At 35.6% G+C, this 25,547-nt stretch overlaps 1 protein-coding gene across 2 annotated transcripts in view; it reads right to left on the bottom strand.

The window, feature by feature from the left end:
- NUP155 (nucleoporin 155) overlaps positions 1–24,380 on the bottom strand; it is a 52,890-nt gene extending 28,510 nt beyond the window's left edge. For both annotated transcript variants that reach the window (XM_069096169.1, XM_069096168.1), the window contains exons 1-14: positions 24,074–24,380; positions 20,516–20,653; positions 18,627–18,723; positions 16,359–16,429; positions 15,173–15,265; positions 14,307–14,473; positions 9,558–9,663; positions 8,758–8,831; positions 8,349–8,440; positions 5,193–5,290; positions 4,166–4,318; positions 2,839–2,939; positions 972–1,142; positions 70–180 (exon numbers count right to left, since the gene is read on the bottom strand). In XM_069096169.1, the coding sequence (XP_068952270.1) occupies positions 70–180; positions 972–1,142; positions 2,839–2,939; positions 4,166–4,318; positions 5,193–5,290; positions 8,349–8,440; positions 8,758–8,831; positions 9,558–9,663; positions 14,307–14,473; positions 15,173–15,265; positions 16,359–16,429; positions 18,627–18,723; positions 20,516–20,653; positions 24,074–24,236 (1,635 nt within the window). In that variant the 5' untranslated portion in view covers positions 24,237–24,380. The remainder of the gene's footprint in view (positions 1–69; positions 181–971; positions 1,143–2,838; positions 2,940–4,165; positions 4,319–5,192; positions 5,291–8,348; positions 8,441–8,757; positions 8,832–9,557; positions 9,664–14,306; positions 14,474–15,172; positions 15,266–16,358; positions 16,430–18,626; positions 18,724–20,515; positions 20,654–24,073) is intronic.
- Between the last annotated feature and the right edge of the window lie 1,167 nt (positions 24,381–25,547).

A 25,547-nucleotide genomic window follows, 5' to 3' on the forward strand; every position in this document is an offset into this window, starting at 1 on the left:
TAGATTATATGAAAGAATTAAATGCTCTACTATGATCAGACAAGAATGTATGGAGTTACAAATGTTCACCTGATGCAATTTGAAGAATCTTTCAATATCTTCTCCATCTCCACCCAAATTAATAACAAGAAGATGCCTCAGTTGATCCACAGGTCTAAGTTTGTGAAACATAAGACTCCCCTAAGAAAAAAATGCAGAAATTGATGAGTACAAATACAACAACTGCAGAGTAACAAGTAACAAATCAAAGATGTCACCCTTACCAACACAAAGAAACAAATGATAAAGAACTTAACACCCTTGTAAAAAACAACACAAAAAAACCCAAGCTTCCCCAGAGAAATCATTAATGTTTCAATATCAAACAGAATACTTGATCCATAGAACCATATAATACGTTTCAAAAATTAAAACAAAAAAACACTGCTAAAAATGCTAATGATAATATTGATCTTTTTTTTTTACTAGCAGCTCTTAGAAATCGAGCCCAGATGGCATCGAATCTTATATTGTTTCAAAATACTAAATAATGGCAAATACAGCATATTATTTCAGGAAATTGTTATTCTTCTGAGATACAGTTTTCAGATTATTTTATCTACATATCAATTATAATGCCATTAAGTTATATAAAAATTATTATAGTCCACTAAGACTTTATTAGAACAAATATTTATGGCCATCACAAGATAATGGTATTGTGCTAAGTGAGAGTATGTTAAAGCTTATTCTTCCACAGAGATATTAACTACTATTTCCTTTTCCTTTAACTCTATTTTTTTTTTTGATTTTTGGAGAGCAACTGGGGTTAAGTGACTTGCCCAAGGTCACATGGCTAGTTTTTGTGTTTAGGATCTGAGGCCACATTTGAACTCAGATCCTCCTGACTCCAGGGCTGGTGCTCTATTCACTGCACCACCTAGCTGCCTCCCTAATTTAACTCTATTTTAATATGAAATATATACACTTACTTGAGCAGAAAGCAGGACAAATTTCTTTGGGGGCAGCATATGTTGCTGCACAACAACTGGCGAATCTGTTATTGGAATATGGTCCTTATTTAAAGGTGTTATTATCTTATCAATTTTCAACTCATCTATTGCAGAGAGAGCCCAAGAATGACCATCAACACGTGTTGTCATCTATTTATTTAAAAAGAAAATCATTTTCACAAGTCACTAAGTATAGGTAAGAACTTTTAGAAAAATCACCTTACTATTCTATGAATAGAAAGATAATTTAATAAACACACATTAGACATTAATATTCAATTCCCAATTTTTATGATTTTCAGTTCTTTCCCCCACTCATACATATTCTTTGTGATCAGAAAGGCAAAGGCAGTAGTATTTTTTAACTTCAAAATCACTTGGATTTTGTGATATAACTTATGATACGCTTACAGTGGACTCATACTATGTATTCTTGTTAACCCAAAGTATATCCCACTCTTGGATAATGGTCAACTCATTTAACATATGCATTTTGCTAATATGCAAATTACTGTTTCTGAATTACCACCAAATAGTTCTTATTTATATAATAATTTTCTCCATTTCTTCTTTCTCTTCCAAGAAACATTCATAAAATAGTAGAGGATACAAGTCCACCTTTCTATTTCTAAAGCCTTCACCTTAGATCAGGCCCTCATCACTATTTCCCTAGACTACTGCAATGGTTATCCTGCCTGAGGTCTCACTCCACTCCAGGCTATCTCCACAGAACTGCTGAAGTACAGGTCTGACCAAGTCACTTCCCTGTTCAATCAACTCCAGAGGTTCCCTATGGCCAAGAGGATCAAATAGAATTTGTTTTTAAGTTCTTTACAGCCTCGCCCCAATCAACTTGCCTAGTTTCATACTGTACCCCTTTCACACACATGATGTGATCTGTGCAAACTGGCCTTCTCTGTTCTTTGCATGACCTTCCATCAGACCCTGGGTCTGTCCCCACACAGGATGTCACCAAAATGTAGAATGCTGCCTCCACACCCTGACCTCTCCCTTTGAAAAATAGCTTCAGCACACCTTCTCAATCCCTTCCTTGTGCCTAGTGCCCTTGCTCCCTATCTACCTTGCATTTATGATTAGTCTGAGCTTGCCTGAACTTGTTGGCTTCCTTAACAAAAGGTAAGGGGATATTTCATTCTTTCACTTCTTACCATCACATTAGTAGCTGCTAATGAGATCCTAGATTTAGAACTGGTAGAGGATTCCAAAGATCTTCTAGTATGAAACCCTAATACCACAGATGAGGAAACTAAGGCCCAGAGTAGCTACATGGGTTAACCTATATCCAAATCCAGTAGTGTTTTTTTTGTTGAGAACTGTAACCATAACTTTCTAATTGATAATGCACTGTCTCTCAACTCTCCAAACAAATTTCAGCTAATAAATTTCAGGCAAATTTAGGCAAGACATTCTAGGTAATCCCCAAACAATTTAAACTGTAAAAATTGCCTCGTGAATAAAAGACTGACCAGAAAAGATTGAGTTTCCATAGAATTGAAAAAAAGAAAATTCATTAAGAAACAAAAGTATTTCAAAGACGAAATCTAGGATTAAACGCAGGTTCTTTTGACATATTTGATATGATTTCAAATGAAACTTTTAAAAACTCAAAATATATGAAATTCATTGCAAATAGCATTGATAATGATTTACAAAGAACAAACTAGAACACAATGTTCAATTTCATTTAAATATAATTTCATATTACTAGAAAATTAGGAGCAAATAACCAAACCAAATCACAATTTCCCCCTTTCCTTACAGGAATGTATTTACATTTTTAATAAAATTTGAGTTAAAATCTTCCAGAATACTCAGAATGATTTACCTGGGTTTCCATCATTGGCTTTTGGAATGGAAAGGTGTCATGGTTGACACACCACAAAATGTCATTATCTTCATTTTCTGAAGCTGCCATCAGTAGAACACCTAAAATGCATAAAAGTGACATAAATATGACTATATGCACTAAGCCAAATTATTTGGGTAACCAACGTCATTTGTTAATTCTAAAAAATTAACTTAAAATACATTATTCTACAATCAACCAAGTCAAACAAACAATAATTTTAGTTTACTTCAGACTGTCTTAAAGGAAAAATGTTTAAAAGAAGTTACTGCATTTTTTGTTCAATATTCAGCATTACATAGTGTTACTCAGTCCTAAAACAATGGAAATACACAAATTGAAAGTACACATCAAATTCTACATTATCTGTGTGCAAAAAGTACAAATGTTTTTTAAAATAAGTAAACAAAAAATTAAACTCGTTATTTGGCTTTGGAAAAGAGTCAAAGACACATGATCAGTCAAGTACTTCTCTGTACTTAACCCCTTTCCTCCTTAGCTGACTTTATTGTTGGTGGCTTAGTACTGTTAGTATTAGGGGATAGTCCACTGATATCCCTGAAAGCACTTAATTTACACATGTATCATTAAGAAATTTTATCATATGTTAACAGAAAAAACTGGAAGCTGACTGCTAGTACACAAAGTAATGCAAATAACATTTATTCACAAAACATTTCTGATGTTAAAAAAAATTAAGTGAATTTGTAAGAGAGAGTTAAGCAAGAGTGTAAACTCCAAGTGAGACATTTTAATTTTTCCATCTTTTAATTTTAAAGAAAAAGTTGTTGGGGCAGCCAGGTGGCTCAGCGAGTAAGAGCACTGGCTCCAGTGTCGGGATGACCTGGATCAAATCCGGGCTTAGATACTCAGCACCACACCCAGAAATAACTGGCCGTGTAACCTTGAGCAAGTTACTTAACCCCAACTGCTTTAAAAAAAAAAAGAAAAAAAGAAAAAGTTGTTACAGAAATGCTAAATATCTTTGTCAAACATATTAGAGAGTATAGTAAAGTAGGTATAAGCAGTTTTACCAACATTCATGGCATGATTTAAGTAAAACAAAACTTCCATTTTCAATAGTTTGAACTTTTAGAATGATTTAGAAAAATTAGCATCACCAAGTAATAAAATGTAAAACAGAAAAGCACACCTATTAATTCTCCTTAAGTATTAAATTGATTACAGTATTAAATAGCAATGTGCATAATGTGGGACAATTGAAATAATTCTACTTAAGATGCAATTCTCTGTCTTGAAATCCACACTATGAAAAAATATGACAAAAGCATATTCTAGCACTTACCTTTGCTATAAAGAGCTCTATGCACCTTTGATGGTTTTTCCACAGTTGAAGAAGCTGAGAATCCAGGAGGTAAGCGGACATGAACTAGTACCAGTGTACTGGGCCTTGCAAATGGTTGTCTAAATGGGCATGTGCTGAAATATAATCTTACCCCTAGGCACAAGGGAAAATAAGAATATCAGTCACTGATAATTAAGGAACTAAAATGCTTGCCAATGGCACACATTCATTGTCAAAAGTTTTAGTAAGAAATGAAGAACTCTACTAAACTCATAATGTCTTTGAGTTCCCTTGAATTGTCTCATAGAAATATTTACTTGAGTTCAATAAACTGCATCTATCATAATCAACTAAAACCACTTTTTTTTTGTATTTTTAATTGCTGGTGAAGCAATTATTCAGCTTGAGGTTAACTACCGTAGAAGATTCCAAAATCATGACGGGGTCAGGGGAATATAGTGTCTAGTTCTGGCTTTGCAACTAATGAATTACAAAACCTTGTGAAAATTACTTAACCTTTATGAGCTTGGGCCTCCTTTCCTTGACTCTCAAAAGTCCCTAGTTTCCAATGCTTGACTAAACACTTCCAGAATGAGGTCTTTACAGCTCCCCAAAATTGCTATCACCTCCCTCGCCACGCCCCCCCCACAAACAACCTTGTACTTTGTGTTAGTTTTGTCTATTTTTTTATAAAATGCATTATATTCTCTGACAGAGGGACCTTGAGAGCACTTTCATTTTTGTCTCTGTATTCCTAACGCCTGGCACACAGTAAGCATTTAATAATTTTGTCAATTGATTTCCTCATCCACTCAAAATAAACCTTAGGAAAAAAATGTTCTATTTGAAGAAATATATATGATTTGTGCCTTCTTTTTATCTTCTTTATCCAAATGAGGAGTTTGGACTAGATGTCTTGAAGGCTTTTTCTAGCTCTATAGTGGAATGTAGTTTTATGTTATATAATGACACATGACAGAAACAGAAAATAAAAGTCTTATCTCTTCATCTGATGACTTAAACATACCTGCATGTGTGATTGCCAGTAACTGACAGTCTATGGATTCCGAGTTTTCAATCACTGCTATTTGGACAATTGGCTTAAAAACAGAACGATCTATGGTCCTAAAAACAATAGGAAAAGATCTAAATTAAAAAAAAAATTCATGGTGTCATAAAATGTGCAATAAGTTATAATAGGGAAAATTTTTTACAATAAACATTTTTACACAGCTGAATTTAACCCAACCAAATTTAAGATTAACTTAAATACTCAAGAGCCAACATAATAAACAATGGGAAAATTCGGGAGAATTCCCATTAGAAAGACAGGGAAACCAAGGACATTCATTTACACCACTTTTATTTAAGAAAGTATTGAAAATTCTAGCAACTGCAGCAAAATATGAAAAAAGACACTAGGAATTAACAATGGAAATGAAGAGGTGAAAATACCATTATGTGTAGATGATTTAATGGTATAACCAGAAAATATACTGTCTTGACCAAAAAATTACTTTAGCAAGGTCAAAGAATATGAAATTATTCACAAACATCATTTACATTATTATTTAAAGAGAAAGACCAGGGATGGCCAGGTAGCACAGTGAGTAAAAGCACTGGCCCCAGAGTCGGGATGACCTCGGATCGAATCTGGGCTCTGAAACTTAGCACCACACTCAGAAATAACTGGCCGTGTAACCCTGAGCAAGTTACTTAACCCCAATTGCTTTAAAAAATAAAAATAAAGAGAAAGACCAAGAAAGTATCATAAAAAAGAAACCCTACAGGCAGTAACAGCAAAAAACAATGCTTACTTCATAGTTATCCAAAAATGAAATACATTCATGATCTATTTATCTCATGGATAACTGAGGTAGGACAAGAAATTTTAGCATATGTTAGTGGGGAAAAAAAAGCTGGATTTGATTATTAGTAACATAATATTAACTGTAAACAGTAATTATATCCTCCCCCCCATTCTCATATATAAAAAATTAATATAATTTAGAATAGAAACTCTGATAAGGGCAGGCTTCTTTCATCTTTTAAATTGTAAGGAAAAGTTCCTGTGGGAATGTGAAATTTATCTGTAAAATATACTAGAAAGTATAGCAAACTACAAATCTAATAATACATAGATAGAGTAAAACCAACTAAAATGAGCAAAATTATAGACGATCTAAACAAATGAAATACTATCTAATCCTCAGGAGTGAGTTAATACAGCAAAAATTATAACATTCCCAAAATTAACTTAATTATTTAATTAATCCCAATCAAAATACAAAGAGGTTTTTTCATAGAGCTAAATAAAATCATAATGAAAATAACAAATGAAGTAGAATATGAAAGGGCATACTGAAAAGAGAAAAAGTGTTCTTACACTTGAAGACTTTGAAACATACTGCAAAGTTATTATCATCAAAATTATCTGCTAATGGGCATAAAAAGCACTAGATCTAAAGAAGAGATGATGAGATCCCAGACATCCAATCACATATATACATACAAAAGACCACTAGCCGATAAACCCATAGAATGTTTTTTTTAAAAGCTATTATTAAACAAATTTATGAGAAAACTTAATAATTTAGGGGGCAAATAGTTTAGGTTAACATTACACACAAGATATAGTGAGTTATATATTTTAATGAATTCCTGTTAATCATAAATTCAAACTTAAACACTTTAAAAAGGATAGAGGAAAATGGAGTAATGCATTTATCTCAATTGGGGAGGGAAAATTAGTTTTTTGGTACTGAACTAACAGAATAATTATTAGGAACAAGATAGATGTGCTTGCTTTTTGTAGCAGACCTATGGCTTCATGAGTGTAAGGAGGTCCTGACAAGGAAACACCCTGTATCACTGATGTTCTGGCAGCATCTGTTCTATAAAAGTCTCCTCTACATTTGTCTGGAGCAGTGAGAGACAAATGACTTGCACAGGGTCATACAATGTGTCAGAGGTAGGAACTGATTCCTAGGCTAGAGCTTTTATCTACTATATCATGCTGTCTCTCTAGAGGTTTTTGATAGACCTATTAAAATGCCAAATTTCTGTATAACAATTTTTAAAAAGTAAAATTACACGAGTAACATATATATGGGAAAAATGGGAAATGAGAAAAATATTTGTGGCAACTATAGGAAAAAATATGTGGGAAAAATATTTATGGCAAATAAAAACAACATATAAAGAACTTGCTATGAGGAACAGTAAATATGAACAAAGTTAATTCCTACTCCATGATAAAAAGTCAAAGGAAATGAAAAGATTTTCCAAAGAGGAAGCACAAAATGTTAACAATAACTTTGAAAAAATGACTTTAACCTCTATGAGACATGCACATGAACACAATATTGAGGAAAAACTTACGTATCAAAACTAGCAAAAATAATTAAAAGCAATAAAAATGAAATGCTTGGTTGGGTTGCTGAGAAAAAGCTACACTCATTTACTACTGGTAGAATCACAAACCAATAGAATCTTTTTGTAAAAAAGCAATCTGGAAAAAAAGACATAAATGATCAAATCCTCTGACCTAATGTCATTATTAGAAATCTATCCCAGGGCGGCTAGTGGCACAGAAAGTAAAGCACTGGCCCTGGAGTCAGGAGGACCCAAATTTGGTTCCGGCCTCAAGACACTTAACACCCACACACACAAAAAACTAGCTGTGTAACCTTGGGCAAGTTACTTAACCCCAATTGCCCTCCAAAAAAAAAGAGAAATCTGTCCTAATAATATAGCATCAAGAACAAAAGAAAATGTATCACTAAAAAGAGATTAATTTCTTATAAAACCAAACAAACAACAAACCATGGGATAAGAGCAGGTAAGAATAAGTAGTAAATTTATAAAACACAACTGTGTGCACTGCCATGGTCAAGGTTCATAATTTGTATTGCAACCTTTGCTACTGACTGAACAGTAAATAAAATCTCGCTTTTTCATGGGACTGCTTGAATTTTACAAGTCTTCTGTTTTAGAGGAGACTTCAGCTTAGTTTACTCTTATAAGAGTTGGAATATGTAGTCAACATTCTTTCAGAAATGGAAGTGATATCCCAATTGTAATTCATGAATTTTTTAATTATAGAGACATTACTCAATCTCATTTATTAGGGCTAATAAATGAATAGGACATGAAATACTTAATATTACTTTTTTTCAATTACCTTGCAATGTTTCCAGCAGCAGAAACAATAGAACTCTGTGAAACAGAAGCAACTCTGGATATTCCTTTTCCATCTTGGCCCAAATCATAAACCTGTAATTAAATAATTGTGTTCAAATAATTCCCTCTTTCCAAAGAAAAAAGAAAAAAAAGGCATACAAAAGCATGCATATGTAATTTTTCAAACTCAATCCTAGCTTATTTCATCTATTTTTCATGCAAGAATGGAAAAAGAAAGGACAAGTTTAGTAGCTACATTAAAGGAATTTTAAGAAATGGTTTGGGAATATCTTTTTAAAAACTAAACAGCTGTAGAAATTCATGAATATCCTAATGAGGATCCAATCATTTCTACTAAGAAGAATTTTTTTTATTTTTCTCTTAAATGTTAGACAGATATTTTTAGTTACCTGTATCACACCTCTTTCTGAGCGAGTATATAAAATATTCCTGGAATTGTCAATTGCAATCTGTACAATGGGATCTAAATTTGAAGAAAAATAAAAACAAAATCAAATACAAGCCATTTAAAACAAGGTAAGTGTGCCACACCAAACCTTTACACCTCAGAGCCTTCTTCCCAATCAATACAGTCTAACAAAGATTTCACACTACTTAAAGGAAAGCTTTTGCCAAGAATGGTTTTTGGTGAGGTGTAAACTGATAAATAGATAGAAAATGTTCTGGAAAAAATGTAAAGCCCCACATAAATAAATAAGGTACTATGTGTACTGAACTTTAGATGACTTGTATTTTTCTTTTTTATCCATTTCTTTTCCATGAAGACAGTAAAAAATTTCCAAAAATATACTGATTTACTTCACAGAAATGAGTTTCATTTAGTTAACATGTAGGTATCCCATATTTCATGAGAAGTCCAGTTCTAAACCAATTTCCCCCAACAAATCTTTCCAAGACAATACAAAAAAGAAATTCAATTTTTCACCTGTAATCGCAAGTATTTATTTAAATTAGTATATAGTTTAATCTTTTAGCAATTTCTTCTGGCCTGTCTACATAGCTTTTAGTGTCCCTAGCAACAATACCCATGATATCTCTGTGTAAAGAATTTACACAATACTAGCACCATATGTTAGTAAAATCAACGTAAAATAATAGTTTTTCCTATAAGGATGAAAATTTGCCAATAAAACATCAATTTACTATTTTAAGTATAGTTATGGAATCTATGACTTTAATAGTTTCTTACCATCTTCTGAGAATGTGAATTGCAGCAAAGATGGAACAAGGAAAGAAAGAGAACTCTTTGAGTGGTTTATCTTTCTGCACCTCTGGCTAAACCAGCCAGCTTCTGCCTGGAGAAACACAAAAGATTGTAATTCTATATTAATTCCCCGATAATAATTATTACTTTTTTAAAGCAATTGGGGTTAAGTAACTTGCCCAAGGTTACACGGCCAGTTTTTTTGTGTGGGTGTTAAGTATCTGGGGTTGGAACCGATCCCGAATCCTCCCGACTCCGGGGCCCGTGCTCTTACTCACTGCGCCACCTAGCTGCCGCCACCTCCCCCAAACCCCGCCTGATAATAATTATTGAATTTTTATTGTATATCTGTTGCTCAAAATGTCAAGGGCTACAAAGGACTATTAAAAACTAAAAGCTGTAGGATGTCATTAGAATTTAGCCAAAGAACAGCTGTTTGCTCATATGTGTCATCTTTATTTGTCCCCTGGAAGTATTGGTATGGAAATGCTTTGTACTGGTAAACTAATTTTTATACTTTCTTGAAAATTTTTTTTTTTGCTTTTTGGAGGGCAATTGGGGTTAAGTGACTTGCCTAAGGTCACACAGCTAGTTTTTTGTGTTAAGTGTCTGAGGTCAGATTTGAATTCAGGTCCTCCTGACTCCAGGGCTGGTGCTCCATTCACTGCGCCACCTAGCTGCCCCCTTTCTTGAAAATTCTTAACCAAGAATTAAGGAAAAGGCTATAGGTGTTTAAGAAAAACACACTACCACAATTATAAGAGGTTTGCGGATTCTTGGCTACCTCCATAAATTCCTTTAAAAAAGACTCAATCATAGCAGTGGCAGCAAACCTCCCCAGAGGTTTCTGCATTTAGAAATGGAAGTGGAGAAATTCAGTGTTATGAGAAATGTAGGGAACAAGGTACACATTCACCATTTATGTACTCAGGAAGATAAGAGCAGAAAAAGGAAAGAGAAAAGTTATAAACAAAATAAATAAAAGGTCATTTTGATAGGGTAACAGTAACAATGGAGGGTGGGGATCAGAAAAGACCTTAAATATTCAACCATTCTGGAAAATTCTTCATAATTTTTAGCATTGTGATTTTCTCATTCAGTAATTCTGTTGCTGACTTTATAACCTGAGTAAGTTATTATTACTTCTGGAAAATAAGCTAACAACAATAAAAACTTAACATGCATAAGACATTTTAGGCAAGAAGAGTTCTTTCAAACAAGGGAACATTATGGGGAAAGTCACATACATGTTCTATACTTTAAAAAATTTTAGCCAATCAATATTACTGAGGATCAATATGCTGAATATTGGTAAAAAAAAAAAAAAAGGAGTTATAATTCTGAGTCATGTGTCTATGATTACTTTCTGTAACTTCTCAGTGTGGTTTTTTGGGGGAAATCATGAAAAATAGTATAAAATGCCATAGACAGAATTAGGAGATCCAAGTTCTACTTATCCCACCACCTGCAGGATTATTCTCTGTATATCCATTTCCTTCTCTGTAAAACCAAACACCTTTCAGATATATGATTAGTAGAAGAATTCTTCACATTAAAGGGATAGAAGATATTTTAAAAGATGAGAGAGACAATTTAAATTACAAAATCAAAAGCTTTTGATAGACAAGATCAATTCAGCTAAAATAAGAAGCTGTTAAATGAGTAAAAATATCCGGGCATCAAATATCTCTAAGAAAAGTTTGATATCCAAAATATGTAGTAAGTTGATGCAATTACATAAGTCTAAAAACTGCCCTTCAATAAGCAGGAAGGATATAAATAAGTAAAGGATATGAACCACAAATTTTTTTTTAAAGCAACTGGGGTTAAGTAACTTGCTCAAGGTTACACAGCCAGGTGTTTCTCGGTATGGTGCTATATCTGAGCCTGGATTCAATCCCAGGTCATCCCAACTCTGGGGCCGGCGCTCTTACTCACCACGCCACCTGGCCACCCCTGGACCACAAATTTTAAAAGAAATGCAACAATAGATTAGCGCTCTATTCACTGTTGGTGTTGTGAATTAGAACAACTCCAGAAAGTAATTTGCAATTATGCTAATAAAGTGGCTAAAATGTTCATACACTTTGACCTAGAAATTCCACCAACAGAAACATATACCAATTAGGTCAATGATAAAAAAGTTCCAGGGCATTTAGGTGGTGCAGTGGATAGAACACTGGCCCTGGAGTCGGAAGACCTGAATTCAAATCTGATCTCAGATACCTGACACTTACTAGCTGTGTGATCCTGGGTAAGTTACTTAACCCTGATAGTCTCAACTTAAAAAAAAAGAAAGAAAAGAAAGTTCCACATGCACCAAACTAGTTATAGCAGGTACTTTTCGTGATACCAAAGAACTGAACACAAAGTAGATGCCCATCCACTGGAGTATGGATGAATAAACTGTGGTACATGAACATAAGGACATTATTCTGCTGCAAAGGAAAAACAATGAATACAAAAAAGGATGAAAAGACTTATGTGAAGTGAAACAAAGTAAAGGAAGCAGACCCAAGAAAACAATGTACACGATGACTACAACAATGTAAATGGAAAGAACCACCACCACCACAAATAAAAAAAGAATATTACAAAATTACAAAAATTAAATTAGACTCCAAAGAAGAGAAGAATAGATAACCACCTCTCCCCCTATATACACATTCTTTTTGTAGATTTGGGAAGTTAGGGGGAAAGTGTCCACAAGTATGGAACTTTGCATATATTGCCATAAGAATTTTTCAACATACTGATGATTTTCCTGATTTTTTTTCCTTTAAAAAAAAATTACATTACAAGGGATGGTCTTCTGAGAGAGGATAGGGGTAGAAGAAACTTCGATGATACAAAAACAATTGATACCAAAAAATGTATTTTTAAAAAAATGCTTAAATTATAAACTGAAAATCTGGGAAAATGCTTCAAATCACTAAAAAAAGGAAAGCAAATCAAAACAACTCTGAACTTATACTTTATACCCAAAATAGCAAAGATGAGAAAAGACAGAAATAGTTAATGTCGGATGGGCTTTGGGAAGACATGTACACTAAAAGCCCAGTGGTGAAGCTATGGATTGGTCTAACTAATCATGCTGGAAATAACTTGAAATTAAAAATGTCACTGAAATGTTCATATCCTGCACTCTAATGGGCCTATATCCCTGATAGAAAGTCACAGAAAGAAAGGAATGTCCTACATATAATTGCATTATCATAGCAGAACTTTGCAAAAAGTTAGAAACATAGTAGGTTCCCATCAAATCAGGGAACAGCTGAACAAACTGCAGTATATAGCAAGATAACAGAATGATTATGTCATAAAAAAGAATCATAAGGAATTCAGAAAAACACGAGAAAACATGAACTGAGAGAGTAAAAAAAGTAAAAGCACAAAAATATGTATGACTACAACATGTAATAAAAACAGTAAGAGGCAGAGTGATTCAAATAAACTGAACTTGGGGTGGCTAGGTTGCACAGTGAATAGAGCACTGGCCCTGGAGGCAGGAGGACCCGATTTCAAATCCGGCTCAGACACTTATCATACTTACTAGCCATGTGACCTTGGGCAAGTCACTTAACCCCAATTGTCCTACCTTCCCCCTGCAAAAAGCAAAAAATACAAAACAAAAAACAAATAAACTGAACTGACCAAATTCTTCCCAGAGGGCAGATGTGAAACACCTCCCTCTACTTGGTAGTTAAGAGAACAGAATGCTGCACCCACTATCAGATGTAATTCTTCTGTCAAAGTGTTCTGCTCAATTATTCTTCTGTTACAAGGAAGGGCTCAATAGAGATGGAGATATACTGAGAAATTACTATAATCTAAAAAACAAGTACCATCAGTAAAACCTTTAAAAAAAAAAAACAAATAAAATCAGGGCGGCTAGGTGGCACAGTGAATAGAGCACCAGCCCTACAGTCAGGAGGACCTGGGTTCGGATCTGGCCTCAGACACTTAACACAAAAACTAGCCATGTGACCTTGGGTACCAATTGCCTTCCAAAAAAAAAGCAGAAAAAAAAATGAGGGGGGTAGGCCAGATAAACTTAAATTCCTCTTAACTCAAATATTTCGTGATTCTGCCAAATGAATGAAGACTAGACAAGGAAACATTTTATTTAACAAATTTCTGCAATTTTTGAGAAAATCTATCACTGAAGAAGAATCATAGTTGTTAAAGGCAATTAATTTGGACTTAAAGATTATAAGCTCCTTGAGGGCAGAGTCTATCTTTTGTCTCTTTTTCTAACTTCAGTACTTAGTATAGGGCCTGGCACATAGTAGAAGCTTAATAAATGTTTACAGATTGATTGAAACAATGATTCATATATTTGCTAACAAATCAATTCTCATTCTGATTCCTTGATCATATGTCCTCTAATTGGAGAAAATAACCTAGAATTCTAGAAAGTCAGGACAATGGGATTTGAAGAAACTGGGGGAAAGACATTATAGAGGTAGAATTCTCTTTTGCTAAAAGACTTAATTTTTAAAAAATTGTCTGTCCTCTTAAGATTTTTATCTTTTACCCTAGAAAAGCAACTTAAAACCTTCCTAAGCATATCTTTCTATATCCTTTCTCTAATATAAAATGCTGATTCCAGAACATTTCTCATTTTCATAAGGTCATTACAATCTTCAAAATAAAATGTCTCAAAAAAAATCTAACCATCCCCACCTTTATGAAAAGATAATTATGTCTAGCTTCCTTAAATTGAATACTTACTTGGTATGCTACTTCATATAAACAACCATCCTTGCCGGCCAAAAAAATTCTACCATTATCCGTAGAAGTAATTGTCAAAAGATAAGTATTGTCAGTGGGTAGTGAATACAAAGGGTCTGGAAGTAATTGCATTCCACCAGACATGCTGTCATTAAGGACTCCAACACCTAGTTTAAGTAAAGAAACAATGAAATATTTCATAACTCTAAAAGAAATATCCACTTTACTTTTTTATTTTTAAAGCACAATCACATATTGTCACGAATAATGGATTTGATTATAGATAAACCTAAGGAATTTTGTAATTGGTCATACTTAAGATGTGCTAGGCAGGTTAATATTAATTTCTTTTATTAATTACTTGATAATCAAGTAAAACAACATCTAAAACATTTGGAGAAATCCTTAAATACATGATGAAATCATTTGCCAGACAAGTCTGGGAAAAGTCTGGGATGGATTAAATCAATGGGTACATACACAGAAGTACGACTCTCCTTTAAGCATATACTGTATTCAAAGAATTAAGCATCAAGTCATCTAAAATGCACTTGTAAAAACACTTTCTTTCAAATAAGTGTCTGTATTTAGGTCATAAAATCTTGCCTCTAAAACAAATATCAGGACTCACAAGGACCAGGATTCACCACTAATTTCTGAACAAATATATATTTAAAATATCAACATATTTACATGCTAGGCAGAGAAATTAGACCATAATTAAACCAAACTTATGCGGAAATGTTATACTCTTTCCAATTAAATAGGCAATAAAGTTAATATTGTCAAGTAGATTAGTTTCAAATTAATACATGAAAACCATTCAGAATATTTTCATTTAAGACACAATGAATACACATACATACCTGTTTGCAAATTAGCATAGCTGAGTCCTAGAATCACTATATCTACAGGGGTGGCCAGAACCAGAAGGTGTCTTACATGAGGCTGAAAAATACCTTTTAAGAGGACAAATTCAGATAAAGAGATCTTTCTTAAGGACAAAAGACATGAATTTATAGAAACAAACAAAAACTTGTTCTATATATAGGACATTTCATAATATTACCTGATTCTAGTACAATTAGTCTTGATATAAAATATATTTTATTTCTAACACATGACGTTCAAAAATTAATAGTAACCTGAGATCACAAATAATGTCTCATTTAGTTGAATGAGTTAAAAGAAAACATTTGGAAAGAATCTTTACAATGACTAACATTCAGAATGAGAGTTGCATAGCAAAGTGATAGATCACAAATACAGTAAGATGGTATTTCTTGGTGATTTTAAAACAACCTGTATTTTTTTAAAACTAAATTCACTTGGCAGGTATTTGTGGGAAAACCAGTTAGAGAGGGTAAGCATACATCTTTAAAAATGACTTCTATTCCTAAAATATGGAATTCAGGTTTTTTGGGAGAGTTTGGATTTCCCCCCCTTAAACTCCTTTCAGGTAATTTATAACTACTTCAATGCTAATTAGCATCTTGGAGACACTGGACATGAGATAAAATTCTAATTCATTTATTCTGTTACTTGTTTCCAACTATAAAGGGACTGGGAGAGGAGACAGGTTGAAAGACATTAGGTAAAATGACTGGGGATTTCATTTAGCTATCTCAAGAGAAGGGATTCAAAACCCAAAAGAACAATGTAGCCATTGGAAACAATGGTACACTTAACAATTAATATACTGGAAAATTACATTAAACAGAAATCTAAAATACCACCACTTCTAATCAATTTTAAATGACAAGTATTTAGATACCATAATGAAAGAGGAACAAATTCATTGGTTAAAATTAAAAGCTATTTTCACATTTATAATGAAGTCTTATGTCTAAATTATTTTAATTTCAATTGGTGTAATCCAAGAGCAAGGATTCAAAAGAAAATCTAGCTAGCTCATTTAAAGCATTTACATATCAATTCTAACCATCTGGAGTCACACACACTCACACACTCTGTGTGTGTGTGAGTGTGTGTGTATGTATGTGTATGTGTATGTGTGTGTGAGAGAGAGATCACTGTATTCCACTTTCTTACCAGGCTTTGGTTTCACAAGACCCACAGCAAGAATAGTTTCACTAAGTCCATCAAAGTAGGCAAGGTCCCCACTGCCAATAGTTGAAAGAAAAGTTATACAAGTATGAATAACAAAATTCTTTTAATAGTCAGATTATTTACCAAGTAAATGTTTAATTATTACTTTTATTAATTATAAAAATCAGAGTAATTAATATTTACAGCAAAAGGGCAACTAGATGGTAGAGTGGATAGTATGCTGGGCCTGGAGTCAACAAGACTCATCTTCCTGGTTCAAATCCGGTCTCAGACCCTGGACAAATCACAACCCTGTCTGCATCAGTTGGAAATAGCAAATGACTTCAGTATCTTTGCCAAGAAAACCCCAAATGGAGTCACAAAGAATCAGACACAACTAAAAAAAATTACTCAACAAAATAAAGAGGCATCCATGAACTTCCAACTTGTATTTAAATGTACAAATCTTGCATTAAGCTTCTGCAAAGTATACTGTTTCAAAAAAAACAATCTATAATAAAGAGCTGTACAAATATTTTCCTCAGAAATGTTTTAGACATACTGCATTTAAATGACCATAGGAAAACAGAAGAAATCCATTCATCACAGAAACAAAGTGTTTATGGATACATTAGTTATTACAATGTCCCACATCTGAGTGACTAAGTTGGGATTTGAAAGTGTTAGAAATGGAAGGGAGAGAGAGAGGGAAAGAAAGAAAAAAAGGTAAATGTCTGATAAGGGTGTGTAGTGGTCAATAGTATACAAGGTAGGATCATGTCTTCAGTGTTCACTCCATAGATTAGCACTAGAATGAAATATAAACTAATATATTCATCCAACTCTATAGCTAAACATTTGTAATGGGAATGGGAAATTGAAGATCTTCTCTGCCCCTTAACAGACTTAGGGAGGAGTTTGAAGACCTCTCCTGCTTTGAAACTAAACTATGCCCCATAATAGGCTGAATGTAATCACATGGAGACTGTGATGGAGGGAATTTGCTAAAGGGTGGAACAGAGTCCACAGGAAGCTTCCCTGCTGTGAAGATAAACTCTGTTCCCTAATAGGTCGAATGTAGTCACATGGAGTCTGTGGAGGGAGGAGTTTGCTGAAGACAAACAGAGCCCACAGGAATCTGGGAATCAGAGCCAGAGAGAGGGGAGAGGTGCTCAGGCAAGGAGAGAGAGGTTTGTTGAGTAAATATTGATCTGTTATTGGTTTGTGGGAAGGGTGAAGGATGCTGTGGCTCTCGGTGTTAGGGCTTCTTAATATCTTTGGTACTATGATCGAATTGGCTTACTGGTTGTGGGATTCTGTTTTCTGGTATCTAAGTAAATGCATTAGTTCTATCCTCTATCTGGAGAGTTTGGCATATTTTGCAGTCCAGCGTCATATGATACTTATAGTCACAGTCTTTATCGTGATCATGGGTGCTGTAAATATTGCATTGGTGCTACAACATTAAATGATTAACTCTGGATTTTGCTCAATCTACAAATAATAAAAGGGTGGCAATACAAGAAATAATTTATAGATTACATATGTACACTGATCATGAAATATTTCCTATGCTCCATACCTTCCAGCAATTCTATACTTTACTTATATCAAGAGTTTTGCTTATATTTAATGGATCTTCTCCATTTCTTCAAGGTGGAACTATATTCAAATTATGCTTTGTCAATGCAGTAAGCACTAAACTGGAATTCAGAAGATACGCCACTAAACAACTGTACAATTTGTTCCTTTATTTCCTGCATTATTAATAAGAGAGTTGGATCATAGCATCACTAAGGTCTTTGTATGATTATATCAAAATTAACTAAAGGTATTTTTGCTATTTTTTGTCACAGTGTAATGCAATCTGGATAGCCTGATCTGTTTTAAAAAGGCAGCTATTGCAGGAAGAATGAACTGATGTCTGACTGGAAAACCAAACAGTAAATTTTTCAAAAGAGCTTCTTGAGGTGGCTAGGTAGCACAGTGAATAGAGCACTGGCCCTGGAGTCAGGAGGACCTGAGTTCAAATCTGGCCTTAGACACTTAACACACTTACTAGCCATGTGACCTTGAGCAAGTCACTTAACCCCAACTGCCCTCCAAAAGGCAAAAAAACAAAAAACAAAAGAGCTTCTTAACTTCTTATAGATGATTAGGTAAGGTATAGGAGAATACTGCAATTAAAGAACAGAAGTATAGTGTAGGTGTTAGATTCCTAGTTTCAATGTCAGAGGAATCTCATTTCTTATATATTCAAAACATACATACCCATCTTCATAGTTCCACATAAATATGTCACTGTCAATAGTAAGCCATGCCCTCCCGATTTGAGGGAATACCCCCATCATGCAGTTACACTGCATATCTGAAGCATTATAGGATGTAAGGTTTAAATGTTTTTATCTCACCTCAAACCTGTTTCAAAAGCCTTAAAAAGTTCTTTAAACAAGTTATAATTTCTTCATGTCCTACACAGAGTAAATAACCTATGAAATATTAGAAGATTTTATGTTCAATTAAGAACCATAATTTTTAAAGCAGAAAAATTCTTGGTAACCCTTTAGAATGAGCAACATGTAGTATATCTATTTTGTGATATTATTTTTGTTAACAACCTAATAAAAAACAGCAATTAAAAATGTACCACACAGAATTTTAACATCAAGGCTTAAGATAAGAAAAATTGTTCATGAAAAAAGGGGAGAAAAATTATATACAAGTTCTGACTAATGCAAATAATGAACCCTCATATATTGGCTGTGTTATTTGAATTTGTACTGCATATTTCTATTAGGCTATTACTAATAACCATATTTTAAATAACTGTAACTCTGAAAAATTAAAATATCTGCAACCACTTCAAGGGGATTGTTGTTCACACTAATTGGTATACAACTATGTATGGCATTTGGAAGTCAATAGGTATCAATAGGTGTCAATTTCACAGAGGTGGAACAGCTGAGTAGAAAGAGTATTAAATTTGTAGTCAGAAAGAACTGCAAGTCCAAACTATCACCAGCTGTGTAACCACAGGTTAAGTTATTTAATGTCTGAGTCTCAGGTTCCTTTTCTGTAAAATAAGGATGGTAAATAAGAGTTTGAAGTTCTTCTAAGTGTTAACATGATAAAAAAATGTTCTATGCTAAAAGAAAGCAACTTATATAAACTAACAGGACTAGAAAATGTGAAAATGAGATCCATAGAACAATTCTGATAAAAAATATTTTCAAGTATTATAATTGCATTAAATGTAAATTAAAACATAACAAAATATTATTTTTTGGCATTTCAGAAGAACTAAGACTAGAAATTTTAGAAGAAACAATTATTCTTTTGCTAACTTTTTTATTTATGCTCTATTCTTAGTCCATTTGTATTTCCTTTCCATTACCTGGCTGCTACTGTCAATCTTTCAAAATATGAATTCCTTTTCCTTTTTAAATATCCAATTAAGTTTTAAGCTAAATTATTTGTATAATTCTTTGATCTCTTTATCAAAGCCCATAAATCATTAAAATATACAACAGTCTTGCAAAAAAATAACAAGCCAAATGATAAATGAACCTATTTTACAGAAAAAATTATACAAGTGTACCCCACTTTAAAAGACTAAAATTTAGGAGATCCTCTAAACATGTTTTTCATCATCCTACTCAAGATATAGTTATCCTCCAGAAGTCCAACAGATACCTCACTCCTGACATCTTTCTATTTCCTATAGAAGGAAGGGTAGTCACAGTCACTTTTTAAGAGATGAATCCATGAATAACCAAGAGGACTATTTGAACAGGAGCATACTAATTTACAAAACAACTAAATTAGGGGCAAAATGTTTGTATTACAAAATGATTTAGTAGAGATTTCTTTAAATAGTGATCTCTCACAAATGTCAGTAATACATCTTAAATTATACAATTTGCAAATTTTAACTTAACATAATTTTTCAGCAATACATCTTTAGCACATAGTACAGAACACTGACCAGCATAACCAACATATTTTTATGATAAAAACAAAACCAAAAAAATAATGAATATAATCCAAATAACAAAAAGTTCTCAATTCTCTCTGTCTCAGACACACACAGTCACACAGAGATACACACACACACACTCTCACCTTTCCCCCTGTCCCCCAGAAAAATAAATATAGGATACGGCCAAACTGTTCAACAAGCTCAGGGGGGAGAGGAACTCTTCGTATGGAACTGATCTCTGGAAGATTGGGTACGGAGAGCAAACCAGGTCCTTGTAGAGGATAATCCATGTCTGACATGCCTGAAACTGTGGGAGTACCTACAAAAAAGAAAACCATTTGTTCAAAATGAGCAGTAAAAGATTATTTGGGGCATTAAAGATTTTTTTTTTTAATTATAATCTCTGGATCCTGGCACTTGGTTATTAGGGCTAATGAACTAGGTTATTTTCCTGAAGTTTACTTATCTTAAATCATAAGCCAATGATAGCAATAAAATACCTGTATCTAAAATCAGGAAGATAAAAATATCAGAAGATTTCCTGACAAAATCCATTACCTCCCTATGTTTATGTTCTATAACTATTTTTGAAATTACTCAAGTATGGTTATATTTTCTAGCCGTTTGTAGTATGTTTTTATTATCTCCCCAACCACAAGATAAATTCTTCAATGGAAAGAACCACGTGGTTTTGATGGAAATTTAATAAAGCTGCCCTCAGTCCCAATATTCTAACTTAATCATTACAGGCCCCACTGTACCTACTTAGCCTCCCTGCCAATGTCCTAACTTCTTCGTATATGTCTCATTGCTCACTGGAACAACAGGTATGTGTCTGAACCCTTAGCTCCTACAGAAACAGCAGGTGTATCCATGGGATGGGAACACAGCTACTGCCTCTACCTAGTCACTGCCCCCAGACCCATTCCCACAGAAACAGGTGTGTTCTTGTACTGAACCACAATCACATCATCCACCTACCCTAAGACAGGATTACAATAGCTAACCAATAGGAGGGCAGAATGTTTAGTCACTGGAACTGTAGATGGGACCACTCCTCCATTACCTAATCCCTTAACAAACCCCTCCTGCCTTTTTAATAATCATGATTTCTGTTATGTAACTGCATCTTTACCCTATAAAAATCTATCTTGTTTTCTCTGAAGTTGCTGGTACCTCTTGGAACTTAGCCCACTTCACAAGAGACGTCAATCTCAATAAATGCCTATACTTGGTGGATTAGAGGTGGTCTAACTCTGAATTCTTTGAGACGGTTCCACTACAACACATCATGAAACTAACAGTTTTTGGGTGGGCAGAGCCCCCACCTCAACAGTTTTTGGTGTCCCTGGGTTGAAACCACAACAGCTTTTTGGTGTCCCTGGGTTTAAACAGTTTGGGATGGTTTGGGATGCCATTCTTTTGCAATAGAGATATCTCATAGGCACATAAACATAAGCAAAGAGATAGGAGAGGGAAAGGATCTACAAGTACAAAAATATTTATAACAGAATACTATTGTGCTGTAAGAAATGATGAAAGTGGGGCAGCTAGGTAGCACAGTGAGTAAGAGCACCGGCCCCAGAGTTGGGATGACCTGGGATTGAATCCGGGCTCCAATACTTAGCACTACACCCAGAAATAACTGGCCGTGTAACCTTGAGCAAGTTACTTAACCCCAATTGATTAAAAATTTAAAAAATGATGAAAGTGATGGTTTCAGAGAAAACTGAGCTCTCTTGTGTGAAATGATGCAAAGCAAAGTGAGCAGAACCAAGTGAACAATTTATACAATAACAACAAAATCATAAAGAAAACAACTTTGAAAGATTTAAGAACTCTAATCAATACAATGACAGAAAGATTCTAGAAGACTGAGAGGTTTAGGAATAAGCAACTGTCTCTTGATGCAGAGGTGATGGACTGAGGGTGTAGACTGAGATATATTTTTCGGATATGGTCAATGAAACAATTTGTTTTACTCGACTGAACTTATTTGATACAAGATAGTTTTTTTTTTAAGAGGGAAGAATCAGGAGTGTAGGGTAATGACAAAAATAAGAGTGTCAATTAAATATTTTAAAATGCACAGGAAAAAACAGAAAAGGACAAAGAAGCAGAGCAGTGTTGGAAATACATTAAATTTAACATACAGTTTTTAAAAGTACTATGTAACTGCTTCATGGCATCACATACCATGCTTTTTTCTGTTCTTTCTTATTTTGAAAAGTTCACATCTGTCCAATTCATAATAAAAAATTTTTTAAAATATAAAAACATCTGTCAATCTCCTGTGGCACTCTTCAAGTCTAGAACATTAGGTTTAAAACAAAGGAAAAAAAAAAGAAAAAAACAACAGGAATGGCACACCAGTATGAGAAGCAAAAAAATTTCAAACTTTTCTGCTATCTGGCTTCCACCTGACACAATTACTGACATGAACAAAATAGCCAGAATAATAGAGGAGCATTGTACTGCTCTCCTGTAAATGTTGGTGCTGCCTAGAAGAACAAAGGGTGAGATAAAAGATGGAAGGGAAGAGAAGGATACCATCAGTCAAACACTGAATTACAAGTATACTACAAATACCATTCTGAATTCTTGACTGGATCTACTCAAAGACCAGTTCAGGTCCTCAACACCTAAGCCACTCCAACAATCTCCTAATTAGTCTCCCCCCTTTCCCCCAATCCAGTTTTCCCTTCAGCACTAGTCTATCCTTCAAAAACTTGCCAACATAAAATCTCCTTAAGTATAGGTAGGATCATGACACTTCCCTGTTAACTTTCAGCAAAGCCTAAGTAAAACACAAATTCCTTAGTCAAGAATGTAAAGGCTTCTACAATCTGGCCCTGGTCTACCTTAACCTTATTTCCCATTACACACTTGTTTCGGTCAAACTGGACTTGCCATTTCTTCTCTCTGTGAACTCCCACAAGTTATCACTGACTCCCGGAACACACTCCCTATGCATTTCCACCTCAGAATCTTTTATCATCCTTCATTGCTTGGCTCCCACGAGCATCTTGAAGCCTTCCCCAATTGCTCAGAATGGTCTTTCCCTCCTCCAATCACCCTGCCTTTTTTACTTTTCTGTTGTGCACACCACCTGGTCCAGAGACCTTCATTTTTGTCTAGCACAGCACCCTATTTAGTGGGTACTTTATAAACGATTGCTGGTTCTGATGACCAGATCTATACACCAGGAATATGATGGCTGGCTGGCAGAGTTTAAATGGAAAACTTTTAAGCTATTATAGTACATAACATCAGAAAGGAGGGCTCGAGGCCAGCTGGCACAACCTTGACCAACTCAAGAATCTTCCCTCCAAAACTTAAAATATAAAATCAACAAAAACAAGACCACTAGCTCTTCTCCCAAACTCGATGTCACCTCGACAGGTGCAATGGGGTGGACAATGCCTTTCGTAATCTTTCTCTCCTTTCAAGGCATAGTGAAGATGCCTTTTTCTCCAACTGAAAATGCCCTCCCCCTGATCAAATTTCCTTACAGTACTGTCAGCATCACTCCCTCCATTGAATTTACTTATCTTCTCATCAGCATACTCCAGAACCAAGCTCCTTGAGGGCTAGGCTTGGTCTGCCTGGCACATACTAGGAGCTTAATAAATGCTGAAATGAAAGTCCATCCCGAGCCTGGGAGCCTGGGGTGAGGAGGTAAAGGAGGGAGGGGCGGGAATCGGGAGTCACGACCGAAGGGCGGGCAAACAAGGCTCACTTGGGGCCGGCACCATGAGCAGCTCCGACAGGTCGGGGTAGAGGCGGTCATCCTGCACTTGGCGGTCGATGAGCCGCCCCGCGTTCTCCAGAGCCTCCTGCAGGGCCGCGACCGCCGAAGGCGTGACCGCGGCCGCCGCGGGGCCCCCGAGCGACGACGGCATCGTCAGCGACCCGTCCAGCACCAGCGCGGCCGCCGTCACTGCCTCGGCGACAAAAACTCGTAGATCTGAAAAGAAAGAGAGGAGAGAGAGAGACAAGCCCAGAAAATGCGTGCAGCCCAGAGGCGCTGGTCAAAAGCGCGCCGGGGCGCCAGACAGCGACGCATTTCCGCTTCCGTGGTCCCGCCTCCGAGGCCTTCCGTTGCCGGAAGAAAGAGGGGAGAGGGAAGAGGAGGGGGAGGAGAGGAGTCGAAGGGGGCAGCTATTTTGGCTGGGAGGGCTGAGAGGTGAGAGGGGAGGGGTTGGAGCCTGTGTGAAATGGGAAGGGGAAGGAGAGAGGAGGAGGACCAAGGAGAGGAGAGTGGGGAAAGAGGAAGGGGGAAGAGGATAGGGAAGGGGAAGCGAAGGGGAAGGGAAGGGGAAGGGAAGGGGAAGCGAAGGGGAAGGGAAGGGGAAGGGAAGGGGAAGGGGAAGGGGAAGGGGAAGGGGAAGGGAGCGGGTTAAGGGTCTGAGTTCTGGAATCTGGCTGCGGGTTGCGAGGTGAGGCGGGTTCCTAGCGCGAGCCCAGGTTCGAAACGGGGCTGGGCGGGGATCCCGGACCTCCCACGGCCGCCAGGGGGCGCCATGGTGCCCAGAGCGCCGCTCCCCAGTCAGGAATGCCTAGGGAGCCTCGGAGGGGTTCTTCGCTCTGTGACCCCGGGCAAGTCTCTTATCCAGGCGTGGGGAACCTGCAGCCCCAAGGTCACATGTGGCTCTCTAGGGCGGCCCTTTGAATCCAAGTTTCACAGATCAAATCCCCATCCTTTTGGGGCCGCACTCGAGGACCTAGAGAGCTACATGTGGCCGCGAGGCCACAGGTTCCCCAGTGCTGCACGTTTCATTTGTTTGCCTCAGTTTTCTCATCCATAGGATGAGGATAATTGAACAGCACCTAATACTTAGGGTTCTTGTGAGGATAAAATGAGAAGTTTGTAAAGCACTTGGAAACTTTAAAATTTATAATAGAATATATTTTCTATATGTTATATATAATACATTGTATATATGTATATATATAAGGATACCAAAGAACATTTTTACATAAAAGTACTATATGTAGACCTATGAATATTTTATATATAAATATGCAAAAATAGAATAATAAGATGATTATTATTATTCCAAGAGATAAGTACTTCATTTCCAAATCAAATCAACCAGCAGCCTTAACCAAGGGACTGCTGACTATAAGCTGGGTAGACATTGTTACTTGGAGCTGAGGATACCATGACACAAAGCTACAGAGAGTAGACCTTACCCTTAAGATGTTTGTCT

The sequence above is a fragment of the Petaurus breviceps genome, unplaced genomic scaffold (assembly GCF_028583685.1).
Source record: "Petaurus breviceps papuanus isolate PSGF00001 unplaced genomic scaffold, PetGlider_PUasm1.0 229, whole genome shotgun sequence".
Lineage (NCBI taxonomy): Eukaryota > Metazoa > Chordata > Mammalia > Diprotodontia > Petauridae > Petaurus > Petaurus breviceps.